We start from the raw sequence: 16332 nt of genomic DNA, 5'->3' as shown, positions 1-16332 counted from the left end.
TCTAGCAAAAAGCAAAACAAAACAAAACAAAACAAAACAAAACAAAAAACAAAAAACAAAAAAACCAAAAGTGGAGAAATGTGTCCACATAAAACCTAAATGGAAATGATGTTTAAACTAACTGTCCTAATATAACACAAACCCTGGAATTAACCCCACAGACCTTCATAGGTGAAACATTAAACAATTGTGGTGTATCTATATACCATGGAATAATACTCAGTAATGAAAAGGGAAACAGGATGTATATAGCAACCTGCAGGAATCTTTGTAAAACTCTGCTCAGTTAAAAAAAAAAGTCAATCATAAAAAGTCACATGCTCTGAGATTCTATATACATAACACCCTCAACTGTCAGAGCTACATAGAGAGCAGAGTGGTGGCTGCCTGGAGGTGGAAGAGATGCAGGACAGGGGATTCAGCTCTAGAGCACACCATGAAACGACTGGGATGATGGAAAGATTGATCAAATCAAATCAACATCCATGGCCTGTTCTGGAATTCTGTGAGCGGCTACCATTTATAGAACGGGGTAAACGACACATGCAACGTTTTTATGTTACTTCTTATATCTGCATGTGATTTCACTGTAATTACAAAATAAAAAGTTTAACTTAAAAAAGTAAAAAAAAAAAATAATTAAATCAAAACAGAAGACAGTCACTTAAAGCCTTCAAACCTGTAACAAACTCCAGTGGCTGTGAGCACCCACCATCCATCAGGTAACAACCAGCCCATGAAGCAAACCTGAGGGGGTGGGTGCCATTTCACACACCAGGCTCCGGAGACCATGAGAAACCATGACTCAAACTTCTTTACTTTAAATAAGACAGTTCAGCTACTTAAGAATTCATTTTTTTTTTTCTTCATGTGTATGAGGGTTTTGCCTGCATATGTGCCCATGCACTCCTGTGTGCCTGGCTTCCACAGAGGCTGGAAGAGAGCATGAGATCCTCTGGAACTCGAGTTCCTGGTGGTGGCTGTGAGGTGCCATGTGGGTGCATAAAACGTAGGTCCTCTGGAGGGACAACCAGCACTCCTAACCATGGAGCCATCTTACTAGTACTAGGGTTGACTGATCTCTCCTTTCCCCTTCCCCTCATCTCTATATATATGTATGTATATCCATGTGTGTGTGTGTGTGTGTGTGTGTGCAGAAATCTTAGTTTGTTAAGATAGTTTAACTTTACTTGTAGTGGTGATTTGGATGAAAAATGTCTCCCACAGGCTCTCATATTTGACTACTCGGTCCCCAGCTGTTGGCACTGTTTGGGGAAGCTATGAAACTTTTAGGAAGTAGAGCCTACATGGAGGAGGTATATCACTGAGGGTAGGCTTTGAGAGTTTATAGCCTCATCTCACCTCTAGTTCTTTCTTTCACACGGGGAAAAATAGAAAAGCTGTAATATTTACACGAAGGACCTACAATGTTAAAAAGAATGCTCTGGTTTAACATTACAAGACAAAGAACCTCCAAAGACACCATTGAGTTTGTTTTGTGATGGCCTTCTACACCTTAAGAAAACTGTTTCCCCACTGAGACTTCCTTGAAGAAAATGAATTTTTCATTTGCAAGTGTCTATCAGTTGAAGATAGCTTGTGCGTTAGGGACTGGGGCGTGTGTCCTTTGTTCTTTTAGCCCTAGGATCAGACCAGTACAGGCCCTGTCTATGCTGTCAGTCTCTGAGTTCATATGCATAGCTCTGCCGTGTCTAGAAGGCCTTGATTCCTTGGTGTCCTCCATCACCTCTGGCTCTCACACTCTTTCTGCCTCCGCTTCCACAGAGTTCCCTAAGGATCTGAGGCCACTTAAGTCCCTCAGACTTCCCAGTTTTTAAGTGAAAATGCAAGTTATTTGTATCTAGTGCTGAACATTCTCGAGGACCACAGCACAGTTAGTGAAGCTGATAGCAAGTGCTTAATTAACACTTGTGGAGATAATTTACAGCTGAATATTAAAGTATCTACCGCTACAGCTACAAATGATAGCTCTTGCTTAGAATAAATTGTTTAATATATAAACATTTAAAAAAAATAGAAATTCCTATGTATATGGATAACTCAGTGGTAAAGTACTTGCCTACCACACATGAAGCCCTGGATTTGATAAAGAAGCACAGTTTACACATGCAGCATATACAGATGCATATGTGTAGATATCTGACATTATCATATGTGTAAATATCTGACATTATCTCTCAATACTTTGCCTGAATCATGCTATGCTAGCGTCCTAAGACAGCTGAGCTTGAAAGTCCCTTAGAATTTACCAAGGTAAACCTTCTCATTTAACACAACCAAACTGAAGACTAAAAAAAGTTAAGGTCCTAATGATTCCAGGGGAGAAATCCAGAATTAGCACATAGGGTCTTCTGATTCCAGCTGCTGTTGCCCTATCCTTTGTTCTTTAGAGAATTTGGGGAATTAAAAGCTATCAAGTTGACTAGGGATATAAAATCATAGATCAATTTAAATTTAGAAAAGTGAGAATATGAATGTTGTCTTTCTGAAATTCAGACTTGCTACGATTAGCAAATTTACCTCCAGGCTTCCTTCCTATCATAGTTTTTGTATGGTCAACACAACCATTTGTGTTCTAGCAATGCCCCAGTTCACCCTAGGGACCAAATTTCCCACAGTCATAGTACAACCCATCACCAAGGGAATGGAGCTTTAAGAAGCACAACCAGGTCCTGAACATATGGCAAATGCCACATGCTTATGATCTTACAGTGACATCCTGGAACTGCAGCCTCATGGCGGAGCTGGATGCTTGAGGCCGACTGGTGATCTCCAATATGGTCCTGAGCAGGATATCCAGCAAGCTGGCCACTATCACGTCTATTTCCTCCAGCACAGACTTTTCCTTAGAAGAGAAAAATCAAAAACAGTGTGCTCAGGAGACTGCCTCTGCATGCACCAAATCTCTTTTTAAGGACAACGGGAGTCTATTCCCAAATCTAGAATCAAAGATTCAGGGAACTTAAGATAATAAAAGATGTAGACCTCAACAGGAAAAAAAAAATGGCCTTTCAGAGAAACATAACTTCAGAGAGTCAACGGCTTGCCCCAAAGCACACTGTCTGGCTATGCAATAAAAGCTGAGATATAAACAAAAGAGGCACAGTATAAAAGCCACCAATTCTGTGGCCAGCCCTACTCCTAAGGAACTCACGGCCTTGGGCAAAGCAGGGAGCCTCTCTAGGCTGTAGTTTTCTCTTACAGTATGATTTTCTTAGGTCCTAAATGTTCTTACATTGAGTCTTCTCAGCATGGCAGTCACACAGATCATTTTCCAAGACTGGTTTATATGCAAATAGCTAGTCCCATAGAAGTGGGTTTTTAAAAAAAGCCTACATGTAAGCATGAGAAACTGGAGAGCAGTCTAGATGAGTATCCTTGGTCACAGAGATCCCTGGTTAGTAGCCACAAGAGGGATTGGCTTTCCTGAAGTGCTTAATACCATCCACACTTCAGGACTCCAGAGAGATTATCTCTGTAGTCTTCTGCACAAAAGAATGGATTCTTAAAATAATTGCATAGGGAAAAACTTCTGTGCAATTTTATATATTGCACAGAAGTTTATATATTATCTATATATGTACACACACACACACATATATATATACATACATATATATTACACACACACACACACACACATATATTATGTAACACTTGTGAGAAATCTCCCAAAGTTTCTCCAGTGAACTGTTTTCAGCTCTAAATTCCTTATGAGCTAAGCCCTGGCTTGGCTAAAACCTGACTGCAATTCTGAAATTTAAGTAGAGGAGACGTACAAAGAAATCCTCTCTACTGTAGCTATTTGCTTTTTGTCTCTCTAGTGACCTGGTTAGCTTTCACTCATGGTGACTGTAACCTGGGAAAAAGCCCTTCTAGTCAGGCATGGCTTGGTCCTTTGTGATCAAACAATCAGCAGGAGTTTCAATGCGGGGCAAAAGCCTTCTCGCTCTTGCTACTGCTCTATCTCATTCCATGACACTGGTGGACTTGGATTGTGGGGTGGCGGAACAGCGAGCTGTGCCCCAGCCACGGATGCCTAGCTCATCACACTTTCAGATGGAGAACTCATAGGTTCTCTAAAACACCACCCGTTTCCATAGCAGCAGGGCATGGGAGAGTGATGGGGGAGACATCACCTCCCCTGGCGTTGTTCCTACCCCTGCTCTTCAGAAGCATATCACGAACACAGAAAGAATGGGGAATGCAGCACCGAAATGAATGTGGAATTGCGGAAACCAGAGGCTCAGGACTCACTTTCAGACTTCTCTGTAGCCTTCTATGGCTGAGCCCAAACTTCCATTAACAGCTGCCAGATTGACAGAAAGAGAACAGGACTTCCCTCCTATTCTAGTTTCATCTCAGACTCCTGAGCTGAGCACATCAATCCCAGACATTGTTCCTCGGATATGGAAACATACCATTTTTCTCACTTTGTGCTGTACTCTTAGCACACAGTAATTATACTGTGTCAAGAGTCAAGCAAAACAGGAACCCTCAAAGCCATAACGAAAAGACTACAGTTGAGGTTGTGTAATAGCTGTAGTGCAAGGTACTTCTAGTCTCCTGGGGGCTGTCCTTTGCTTCTGTTAATTTCCACAGGACTAGACCCAAGGGCCATGGCCAAGTTCTAAGCACCATCATGTGGCCTTTCCCAGAACAGGCCCAAACCACCATACCCTGCAAGCAGTAATTTATTTTTGCCACAGAGTGTTTCATCCCATCAAAATTAAAGATACCTGTGGGAGGCCTTGAGATTTCTAATTTTTCTTACTTGGTATTCAGTTCTTCCTTGAAACACAACTTTAGGAAGCCAGGTTATTCAAGGTTACACTAATTCCATGGGATTTTAAAAAAAAAATTTACTTATTTGTTTTAAAAATTTTTTCTTAATTCCTTCTGTGGAACCCCAAGTTGTCCAGCCTGGCTGAAAATGAAAAGCGAGCCTCTGGGTGTTCCTCCTTCTCGTGACTCCTTTGAAGACATTTAAGATTGTATTTGCAGAAGCCATTTGATGAGAACCACACACTATGACCCGCATGTACTTACTGAGCTATTTTTCTTGATGAGACAGAACACGTTGCTAAGGATACGTGCGCACATGATCAGGTCCTTCTGTTCTTGCAAGTGGATGTGGAGGTGATGCAGTACGACAGGCAGGAGAATGTACCTCGAGTCTGTGTGAGTGACAGAGAGAGAGAGAGAGAGCCATTAGTGTCTCAGCTGCTGAGGCCCACACAAGCCTCAGTGAGTCCTCACTGACTTTTTAATTCCATATCAATTGTTAAACTAACAGCACATGGTGCTACAAGGGGTCCTAGCTCTATGAGTTTTGTATTAAAGATGACACAATTGCCCCCAATGCATCACACTTATAGTCTAGAGGCCTCTCTTAGTAAGAGCTAGTTTCTTTCCTATCTTTCCTCCCATTCTGAGGGTGTTTTACCTCCACGTTTGTAAATCAAATGCTTCTCTTGCTGTTCTCTGTATTCTCTCTGAGGCAGGCATCTATGATGTCTACTATGGTAGACAGGCTCATAGCTTTCCAACCTCCTGCCTTGCTCCTTGGTTTCTGGAGAGTTACAGCCCAGTTTCTGATTAATGTTATAATTATGTTCTCACTCTACCATGTGATTTCCAGTTCTTGCTATAAGACTGTATTTTTTTTTTTTTTTGCATTGCTTTGTTTGGTTTTTCTCTTTTAGCTCTCAGAGTTATTGAGGAATTATCATACACACACACACACACACACATATACACACATACATACATATATATTATATGTAAGTACACTGTAGCTGTCTTCAGACACTCCAGAAGAGGGTGTCAGATCTGGTTACGGATGGTTGTGAGCCACCATGTGGTTGCTGGGATTTGAACTCAGGACCTTTGGAAGAGCAGTCAGTGCTCTTAACCATTGAGCCATCTCTCCAGCCCCCTATAGCAATGGTTCTTAATCTGCAGATTGCAACCCCTTTGGGGGTTGAATGACCTTGTCACAGGAGTTGCCTAAGACCATCAGAAAACACAAACATTTACATTACAATTCATAATAGTAGCAGAGTTACAGTTATGAAGTAGTTACGAAAATAATTTTATGGTTGGGGGTCACCACAACATGAGGAACTGTATTAGAGGGTAGCAGCATAGGGAAGGTTGAGAACCACTGCTGTAAAGTGTCCGTTACTTGGAGGAAGCTATGCTGATATGCTTCTACCTGAGATCAAATATATTCACAGTGCGTGTGGTGGTTTGAATAGGAATGGCCCCCATAGACCATGTGTTTGAATTCTTGGCCATAGGGAGCAACTCTATTAGGAGGTGGCCTTGTTGGAGGAAGTGTGTTACTGTGGAGGCCAGCTTTGAGGTCATATATGCTCAAGCTATGCCAAGTGTGGCACACAGTACCCTTCTGCTGCCTGCAGATCAAGACATAGAAGTCTCAGTTCCTCCAGCACCAGGTCTGCCTGGATGCTGCCATGCTTCTCACCATGATAATGGATGAAACCTCTGAACCTGGAAGCCAGTCCGAAAGAAGTGTTTTACTGTATAAGAGTCGCCTTGGTTGTGATGTCTCTTCACAGCAATAAAACCTTCATTAAGACAGTATGACTCTCTTGATCTTGCCTTACATATTTTTGTATATTTGTGTCCCACTTTCTGGTGACTTCCATACTTTATCTTCTACCCTTCCTATTTAATTTCTTATCCCTCCTAACAGTTCATTTCCTTGCTCAGGTCCAGTGCTGTGGACTTTGGAATTTCTACAGTATCACGTCTTCCAGGCCTTGCCCCTCACTGAGACAGAACACTTAATTTGGGCACTTGGGAAACATTTTTTGCATGATATTTTTATTTTAAATCATTTATTTATGTGTTTTCATAATGGCCTTTGCCCTTCACATTGGAAGATTTCACTGGTACCTGGTGGTTCTTCACCATCCATCTTTATAAGCAATGATCAAAAAGAGAAAACAAACCAACTTATGTAACCCCGGAGTTGGGCTTAGAAAGTCATATTTCTCTTGATTCTTGCCACTGAAGCAGCAGTACAAGGATGTCTGGCTTTATGTTGATGTCTGGCTTTATGTTGAGAGAGAGAGAGAGAGAGAGAGAGAGAGAGAGAGAGAGAGAGAGAGAGAGAGAGGAAATACTAAAATTCAAACCTGTAAGCTAACTCTCTGTAGGCCTTCTGTAAGTAGTACAGCACTACAGAAACTTTACTTATTTACAAAGCAATTACTTGACAGAAAGAACCAAGGAAACGAACCTGGAAACTGAAGAACCATTATGTAGTAATGTTTAATTGGAAGGGAAGGCAAAGCTCATCTGATAGGTTCCAGCAGCGAGCTGGCTTTGGTTTTCAAACGCTCAATTTGCAACCAACTGTTAAAATATCTATGAGCTAGGGATAGAGCAAGGGAGACAAATAGTTCACCTGTGTTGTATCAAAAAAGAAACAGGTGATGCGCTTGCTACCACAAGTTGGTATTAAAAACTCCAGAACCATGGCCAGAGAGCAAAGTGGAGCTTGAATCCCGAGTAGCCCAACACATGACAGCCAACCAATGCCTAAGCCAAACCCCAAATTGTCCTGGGGGTAAATCTTTGATAAAGTTCAGAAGAGAGTATGAACAACCGTGGGAAGGAACCGTTGAGTAAGATTCTGTGATGTGGAGGGAGTATGGAAAGGCCTTTGATCTGAGTGTTCCCCCAGGACAAGCCTGAGATGGGAAGCAGGACAGGTAGGGAGAGGTTAGGGTGGGGATAAAGTAGCCAGAGCAAAGGGAACAGAATGTTAGTGCCCTTGAGGTCATAGTGCATGCTTTATCTCCCTTCCTTCCTTCCCTCCTTCCCTCCCTCCCTCCTTTTTTTTTCTTTTTCTTTTTTTCTTTTGTTGTTGTTTAACCCACTCCTACTCTCTCAGTCTACTCCTGGATAACTGCCTTTATATTTTTATAGAAGACAATCAATAAGAAATCTTGAATTAAAAAATGTAACAAAACCACCCTTATGGCCTGCACATTTTCAACATATGAACAGCAGGTCTAACCAGCAAGTGTTATCGAGCACCCATCAAGTACAGTAAGATTTTTGTTCTTGAAATTGCCAAATCAACATAGAAATCTAATCAAATAACCTTCGTAATTTTATGCTACTAATTCCTTAAACATGCTTTTAAAATACATTATATTCTACTTCCTCTTATTAAAAAAAATTTTTTTTCAAAAAGATTTACTTTTTATTTATATATGCCCATGTGCTTGGGTGAAAGTCTGCCATGAGTCGGCTGGTATCTATAGAGGCCAGAACAGGGCATCAGGTCCCCTGGAACAGGGCATCAGGTCCCCTGGAACTGTTGTAACTGGCAGGTGAGCCTCCTGACTTCAGTGCTGGGAGCTGAACTCTAGGAACTAGGACTTCTCTAGAAAAGCACTAAGCACTCTAACTGTTGAGTGGCTGTCCCAGCCCCTTTTGTATTTTCTATTACAGTTTTGTATCATTCTACAGAATTACAGGTAGGGACTGGAGAGCCACTAAAAAGAATTCTGATCGCTTTCATACAGAATTGCCACCATAAACTATCTGATCCTCTGTTTGTAGGTGACAGTAGGATCACCAGCTTGTCAGCCCTGAGCTGAGACCTAAGAGCATCTCACTCAGAGTGGAGGATATCGCTAACACAGGGGAGCATGGCAGTTGGTTGTCCATGTCTAATCTTTCTGGGATCTAAACAAATGTATTTAGGACATTGAACAGTGGTGGCTCATTTCTCCCTTTCTGCCCCAGACTGCTGGACTCAGATAGGCCTAAGATAGGGGAGTGTCTCATCTCAGAACAGGCATCCAGGCCTTTATACTTAGCCTCACCCATCTGTATGGGTTTTGTCTTACCCGTGGTTCAATCACAAGCAAATACAAACATAACCTGTTTGCAGCAAGAAAATAGGTAAGTAGTGGTTACGGATTCCTGCTAAACCAATCAGCAAATGTTTAGCACCAGGGATACAGCAAGGGCCAAGGCTCACAGCCCCTGCAAGAAGCTGACTTACAATCTCCTTACCATTCTTTAAATCATCATTCCTGACTCCCAGCCTTCACCCTTCTACCAGGCTTCTCTAGATATTGCCAGACCTGCTTGCTCTAAAGTGTAAGCCTCCTCTCCTCTGCTTCTCTGGAGAATATTTCCAATAGGATTCTAGTACACCATTAACTTATAGAATGTTCTAGGTTTCTGGGTGGGCTTATATGGGTAAGATCAAATTCTCCAAAATTAAAAATTTATTTCCGTAACATGTGAGTCAATTGTGGACTTCCTTCTGTGTAATAATACTAACCCCTAGAAAACTATTTAACGTCATTTCCTCTCGACTTCTGTATCACAGACCAAGTTTCTGCTCATAAAAATTAACATCCATAATAAATAAAGAATAAATAATGAAGAGCAACTGCCTACTCTGTGTTGGGAGATATGGGGTTGTCATTAAGAAAAAGTCAAGAAATAGTCCTTTGGCTGGATATTATGGCTTTGAACATGCTTATCACCCCTCATCTTCCCGCCATCTCTGGGTTATAACTGTCAAAGAAGAAACACCTGTGACCTCTTCCCAGTCGGGATATGTGGACTCAGTTATAACAACTGCAGCTCTTCTGGGCTTCATTTGTTTGAAACAGAATTCCAGGATAACTGTTTTTTTGTTTTTTTTTTTTTTTTTCCACCTTCTTACGTGGAGTAAAACCTGCAAAGTGCTTTTGAATCTGTATCTTCTGCCCACGTGTGGGGAGGAGAAGTGATTGCTTTCTAAGATGTTTTCTAGATCGCAACTTCCTGGATCCTGGGAATTATATTATAGCCAAGGAGCCTCTGCAGATGGAGGGAGGGAGATTTATGTGGCCCCGTGGCAAACATAGGGGTCCTTATGAATGAAAGAGATGAAAGGATCCAAATGTGTGTGTGTATGCACGAGAGAGAGACAGAGAGAGAGAGAGAGAGAGAGAGAGAGAGAGAGAGAGAGAGAGAGAGAGTGCTAACGTGTACAGATGGCCTCTAAAGCTATAAAATATTAAGAAGATGACCAGTTCCCCAGGCCATCAAGACAGGAGAACAGGTCTGGAAGCACTCTGAACTTTGTGCAGTGAAGTCACCATGAAGTTCTGCTCTACAGATAAGGAGTTTGCGTCATTTATTTAAAGCCACCAAGGTGTGGTTCCCATGACAGGAGCAATGATAAACTACTATACTACCTCTGTCTTCAAAATGCCAACCTTCACTTCTTATTTTGATTATCTTAGCCTTAACTTATGCTTACCATAAAATTAAAGTGTTACCACATCCCTTGTCATTTGGATATAGTTTTCTTTGAGAAGTTGGGACACATTCACTTACTTTCTTTTCTCTGCTTAAGATTGACATTTGGTTTGGTTTGAAAAGGCAAATGTCATCCTTTACCTGCTATGCTGCGTGAGCTGACACTGAGACCATTTGTGTTGTGCTTCTTTGCTCATCCTGCCATGTCGGTAGTTACAGTTTTATACTGTCCCTCTTCTAATCACAGTCTCATTATTTTACTCCACTTGTCAGCTCAGGCATTCACATGGCTCATTTGGTTTTCCTTCCAATATTTTTTCATTCACAAGGATACTGCGGGACCTACCTGCTTGTTCCTTGAGTTCACAGCAAGTAGGTTTGAATGCTATGATCCCTTGCAACCCTCTCTAGGTTTCCCTAACACTACTAGGGATTACCATGTGATTTAACAGGGCCTTTTCTATCTTGGAAGACTCCCAGGGACATTTCCTGTTTTTCTCTTTGATCCAGGCTTCTTCTGGCTATGTTGTTCCCTATCACTTACATATGACAGTTTTTGTTTTCTTCAGTGATGAGTCAGTGAATATGAGGCTAAGCTTCACTTGTGAAGTGAGAGAAGCAGTTTTAGCTATGTTGACTGTGAGTGAATGGCTTCTGCTTCTCCATAACCATCCTCCAAGGGGAGTGGCCCCCATAGAAAGAACACACAGGGTTCCTACTACTTCCACCTACCCTAGGCAATATGGCATCTATCAACTTCCTAATCCTGAATGGTGAGCCTCTCCTTCAGGGTCCTGATACCGACCCTGCAGAATATCTCCAGAGTTAGCTTTACAGATAGTCTCACCAACTCACACAGAGACCTGACTAACTTCTTCATTGTATTGACTTCTTGACAAGCTCTCTGATCTTGCTTTTCCAAAGTTCCCTGAAGGTCAGGAATCCAAAGGGTCTGTGGAATGAATAAAATCCTCTCAAATAATTTCATTACTATTGAAAACTTATTTTGGTGACCTTAGTTTACTTTTAGTGTAGGACTTTAACTAGTGAAGAATCATCTACTTAGTGTGGGGAAAATATGGCAGAAATCACAATTTCTGTGAGACAGAAGTCTCACAGCTAAGTCTTCCTTAGCTTGGGGAAAGCAGAGCTGGCGCCTGAGTTAAGCTAGGGACTTGGTCCACCCCTGTCCTTTCTACACCTCTGCCCTCAACCCTAGAGAGTCCCTGGCTGCTGAAACACAACCCTGCAAAAAACATCTTTCTTCTAGGTCAGTGGCTCTCAACCTTCGTAATGCCATGACCCCTTCAGACAGTTCCTCGTGTTGTGGTGATCCCCAGTTATAAAATTATTCTCATTGCTACTTCCTAACTATAATTTTGCTATGATTATGGATAAAAATATAAATATGTGTGTTTTCTGATAGTCACCACTGCTCTAGAGTGATCTGATTTTTTGTTGTAATCAGAAGAAATCAAAAGATTAAACTTTCTTTTACATTGAAACATTATTAATTTCAGCAAAGGGAAAAAATGGCCTGGCTGTCCTGGAACTCACTTTGTAGACTAGACTGACTTTGAACTCAGAGACCTGCCTGCCTCTGTCACTGAAGTGCTGGGATTGAAGGCCTGTGTCACCATGCCCGGCTAAGAAAATAAGAAAGTGATGAATTCCTCAATAAGAAACTTAAAGTAAATACTTGGATGCTAAGATTTATTCATGATTTACTTATATGCTCTATTTTTATTTGTATCCTTAAGATGTTTTATGATAAAATCATGTTTTGTTTTCAGTATGTTTTGGATGATTTTCTCACATATACATTCAAATGGAAAAAAACTTCTGATAGAATCTATCTTAAAAACATTTTAGTTGGTGAATCAGATGGAAAAAATTTCAAGTAAATTTTAAAAGAAGGAGGATACTTCATTATTTTCTTCTGGAAAATAAATTTAAAAATTGGGAGACAACAGGATTTAAGGGTAGCTAGCATAGTAAAATCTACTTGGTACCTGATTGCTTGATAGTGGGATAAAATTTAAAAACGACTACAAAGAACTTCCATACAGTTTCAGAAGACAAATTACGTTGGTTTGAATGAGGATGGCCACCCCAGGCTCATTCATATATTTGAATGTTTAATTCTTGGTTGGTGGACTGTTTAGGAAGGATTAGGAGACGTGGTCTTGTTGAAGGAGGTGTGTCATTGGGGGTGACCTTTGAGGTTTCAAAAGGTCAAACCACACCCAGTCTTGCTCACTCATTGAACCTAATATATATATATGCTTTCAATCACAGTTATACCTGCCTGCCTCCTACCTTGCTTCCTGCTATGATGACCATGGACTCTGAAACCCTTGGAAATTGTAAGCAAGCCCCAATTACATGAACTTTAAAAACAGCAACAACAAAACAACAACAACAAAACCAAAAAAAAAAAAAAAACTACGTTGCCCGTATTGTGTTATCTCTTTACAGATGTAGACCAGTGACTAAGTTCCAAACTGATGAGAACCATTTAAAACACTAGACAAATAGGACCATATATAAATATACAAATCTCAGAAGGAAAAGGTTAATTTTTCTCTTGATCCTATCATAAGAGATCTACAACAATGTGGGCAGGAGACCCATGCCCACACCACTAATAGTTGTGATTACAATCAATAATTTATTCAGTGCTCTCCCCACTTCCTTTCCTTCTTTTGCTATTGGGTCTCAGTATGTTTACTCTGCTCAGGCTGGTCCTAAACTTCTGGATTTAATGGATCACCTGCATCAGCCTTGTAAGTAGCTAGGACTCCAAGTGTGAGCCACTATGGTTGCCTATTCAGTCTAGAAATGATATTTTGGCAGCCACACTTTAATATCTGACTGATACATACATTTCCCATTGAGATTATAATACTTTTGGGAACGTATGTTTGATTTTTATTTGCTTCTGTGACCGTTGGCCACGAGGCATGAAGAAGGGCTTTCTAGACACAGCATTTGACCATGGGGCATCACCACCATACCTGGGTTGGTATAGAGCTGGCTCTCGACAGTTTTGCCAATGCACTGAAGCTTAATTGCCTGCAGAGAATCGTCCACATGCATGATGGTAGGTAGGCTGCCCAGGGTGTCCTGGACCAAGTTGGCCACTTCCCGGACATCAAAGAGCTTCAACAGTTCTGAGTACACAGCTGGAAAGGAGCTCAGGAACACAGCCTTAAAACAAAGAAGGGATACAAAGGAATTACTGATCCCGTGGAAAACAAGATGTAAAATGGCACAAGTTTTTATCGGACCTGAGGATAGAACCTTTGTGTAGCCTAGACAACCACAGGGGTACAAGGCTACAACCATAGCCCCTAATATTTTCAAATATATTTTATTGTGATTTCTTTCTCTTTCAAAATGAAAGCTTCATGATTGTTTTTTCAAAACACTATGCATTTGCTTGACTATTCTTAAAATGAGGAACTTGGTATTCCCTGCTAAAGACTGTATCTATGTAAACTTTGGTGTACTTGGCAAAGAATTGTGTCACATAAATGGAATAAAATAAATTAAAAAAAAATCAATGAATCGCTCTGCTTACAAAAAAGTCAAATTATCCCCTTCCTGTATCCCTTAACATATTCCTGAGTTCTTTATTATACTTTTTTACTTGAAAAATGTATCTTGGTGTCCCTGAAATGTAAGGTACCTTTATAATATGACCACTAAAAAGCATAAAGCAAGAAATACTTTATGATGAGGGCAGGAAGCCAGCTGCCCTGGGATAAGCTAAGGGTTATAATTGAAAATAAAAATAAAAGTACAATTTGGTTTTGACCTTCCTATGCCCTGAGACAAATGGAGAAAAATAATTACAAGGAACTTGCAGCAAGGTCTGGGGCCTTTACCCTTTTTGCCCTTCGTCTTCTTTTCCAGGAAATTCTGGGGCAGGAGTCAGTACATGAAATGGGAAGTGGCAACACAGCCGAGCTGGTTCTCCGTCCTGCCTGACATGGTAGGGCTCTTCAGGACTCATTGCCAAGTTGGGCTTTGGCTAAGAGGAATAAATGAATCTTCCTACCAAGCCTAAGGTGAGATGACCCACTGGGAAGCAGTCCCTTGCCCCACTGATAGGCAGACTCATTGGGTAGCAATCCCTTAGCCCACTTGATAGAGTACTAAGACGGTCCCTTTGTCTCTAGGAATCAGCATCTGTGCTGGGTTGTAACTCACGTGGGAAAGACTCCCACAATGTCAAGCGAGCAAACTCAGTTTCTGCTTTTAACATAGTTTAAAAATGTAGGCCAGAATGATCCTTGGCTCTGGATAAAGTAGATGCAATTCTAAGATGATTGATCATGACCTTTGTCCCTGGTAGCTTTGCAATTACATTATGTTGCATTGCCAAAGAGATTTTGCAGAAAAAAATGAAAGATGCTACCTATGTAGGTGACTCTTAAATATGGAGACTATATAGGTAGGCTTACCCTAACCATAAACCTTTAGGTTTTTGTTTTGTTTTATTTATTTCATTGCAGGAGTCTTAGAGAGATTGAGAGCATGGACAGAACACAGCATATGGCTGCTGGATTTGAAACAACCATATGTAAAAAAACATTCTGAGTGTCCTCGAGAAGACAGACTACCTCCCATACCCCCAGCCTGTATTGGCAGCCTGCAGGGAGAGGTCCTTGACCCCACAATTTCTACCAAAACCCTGAAAAAACAGTCCTGTTCTTATTCAAAGGCTTCAGATAAGAAATCAAGTTCTGATTTCGACTCTGGGAAACTCTTAGGAAAGAATTCAACTAAGCCTGAGTAGACTCCTGACCTATAAAACTGCAACTCAAAAGCTGCTTAAGGCCATCAAGCTAAGATATGTTAGCAGCAGTAGAAAACTAACCTCTCTCATTAACCAAACTTTTGCCCTCCTCCTTTCTTTAGGAGGAGTGTAGGATCATCAGTGAACTTGGAATGGGAAGAAATGTGTCATTAACCTCACCACCAAAATATTGGGAAGTAATGTCCCCCTTTTTTTTTTATTAAAGAAAACCAATATCTCATAATCTTATATTAACTGTGACTTTGCATAAATCTAAAACGAACACACACATATAAATAAACAGCATACAGAGTAAAGAATTCCTTCAGTAGGGTTATTAGCTTTTTTAGGAACTTTATATACTTTAAGAAGTAACAAAGCTGTGTCTAAAGCTCAACTGTGGAATAATACTCTAAAAAGCAAGACTAATGAAAGTCAGAATGGTAGAGAAGTATCGGGGCTGCTACCCACTGCAGAATCATAGCAATGGGAGGTACCTTAGGGAATGCTAGGACTCACAGGAGATACGGTGAAGGTACAGAAAGATTTCTGTAGTTTTAAAAGAGTAAGAAAAATGTCGTAGATCTCCAAGAAGTGATAAACAATAATTTAACGTTACTCTTAAGAATAGGAAGATATTTTTCAGGTGCAAAGCAAACAGATGTGGTCTCTGTGATTAACAACAGTTAATAGAGATGTTTCAGGGTGAAACCTTAATCACAAAGTAGTAAATTCTGAGACCTCTGTGGTAAGCATACTGGATTATCCTCCTCAAATTATCAGCTGCTACAAATCAAATCAGCTCTGGCAAGGTGAAAGCTTGCCTTTGAGGTCTCCGGTAAGTTCCCTGGTGCTGGGATTGGACTGCTAACTACAGAGTATAAAATGACATTTAAAAGAGCTTGTTATATGATGGCCCGGGTGGAAGATAAGTCCACATCTGTAAGGAAGAGAATAAATAACAAGACTAGCTGTGTAAGCAGTCGGGAAAAGTACAGTGGTGTAACCAAAGGACTGTGAGTTCTAGTGCTAGGACACTGTATGGTAGGCCTGCCACATGCCACCTACCACATGACTCCAGATGACATCAGCATCCTTAAGACCCAGTTTGCTTTAATCTTCATATTAAAGCTCTAGTTCTCCAAGATTTTAAGTTTCCAGAGGATGGTGGGAGGCTGCCTCTCTATCTGACAGCTCTT

At 40.9% G+C, this 16332-nt stretch overlaps 1 protein-coding gene across 7 annotated transcripts in view; it reads right to left on the bottom strand.

Moving 5' to 3' along the window:
* Positions 1 to 16332, bottom strand: part of Dock4 (dedicator of cytokinesis 4) — a 408217-nt gene that overhangs the window by 95486 nt on the left and 296399 nt on the right. For all 7 annotated transcript variants that reach the window (XM_029484743.1, XM_029484744.2, XM_029484748.1 and 4 more), the window contains exons 23-25: positions 13347 to 13539; positions 5071 to 5198; positions 2732 to 2866 (exon numbers count right to left, since the gene is read on the bottom strand). In XM_029484743.1, coding sequence (XP_029340603.1) covers positions 2732 to 2866; positions 5071 to 5198; positions 13347 to 13539 — 456 coding nt within the window. The remainder of the gene's footprint in view (positions 1 to 2731; positions 2867 to 5070; positions 5199 to 13346; positions 13540 to 16332) is intronic.

Source organism: Mus caroli, unplaced genomic scaffold (assembly GCF_978045245.1).
Source record: "Mus caroli unplaced genomic scaffold, Mus_caroli_1 scaffold_14, whole genome shotgun sequence".
In the NCBI taxonomy this organism is placed as follows: Eukaryota; Metazoa; Chordata; class Mammalia; order Rodentia; family Muridae; genus Mus; species Mus caroli.
The sequence above is the reverse complement of the archived record's forward strand: the minus strand, read 5'-3'. Positions and strand labels throughout refer to the sequence as shown.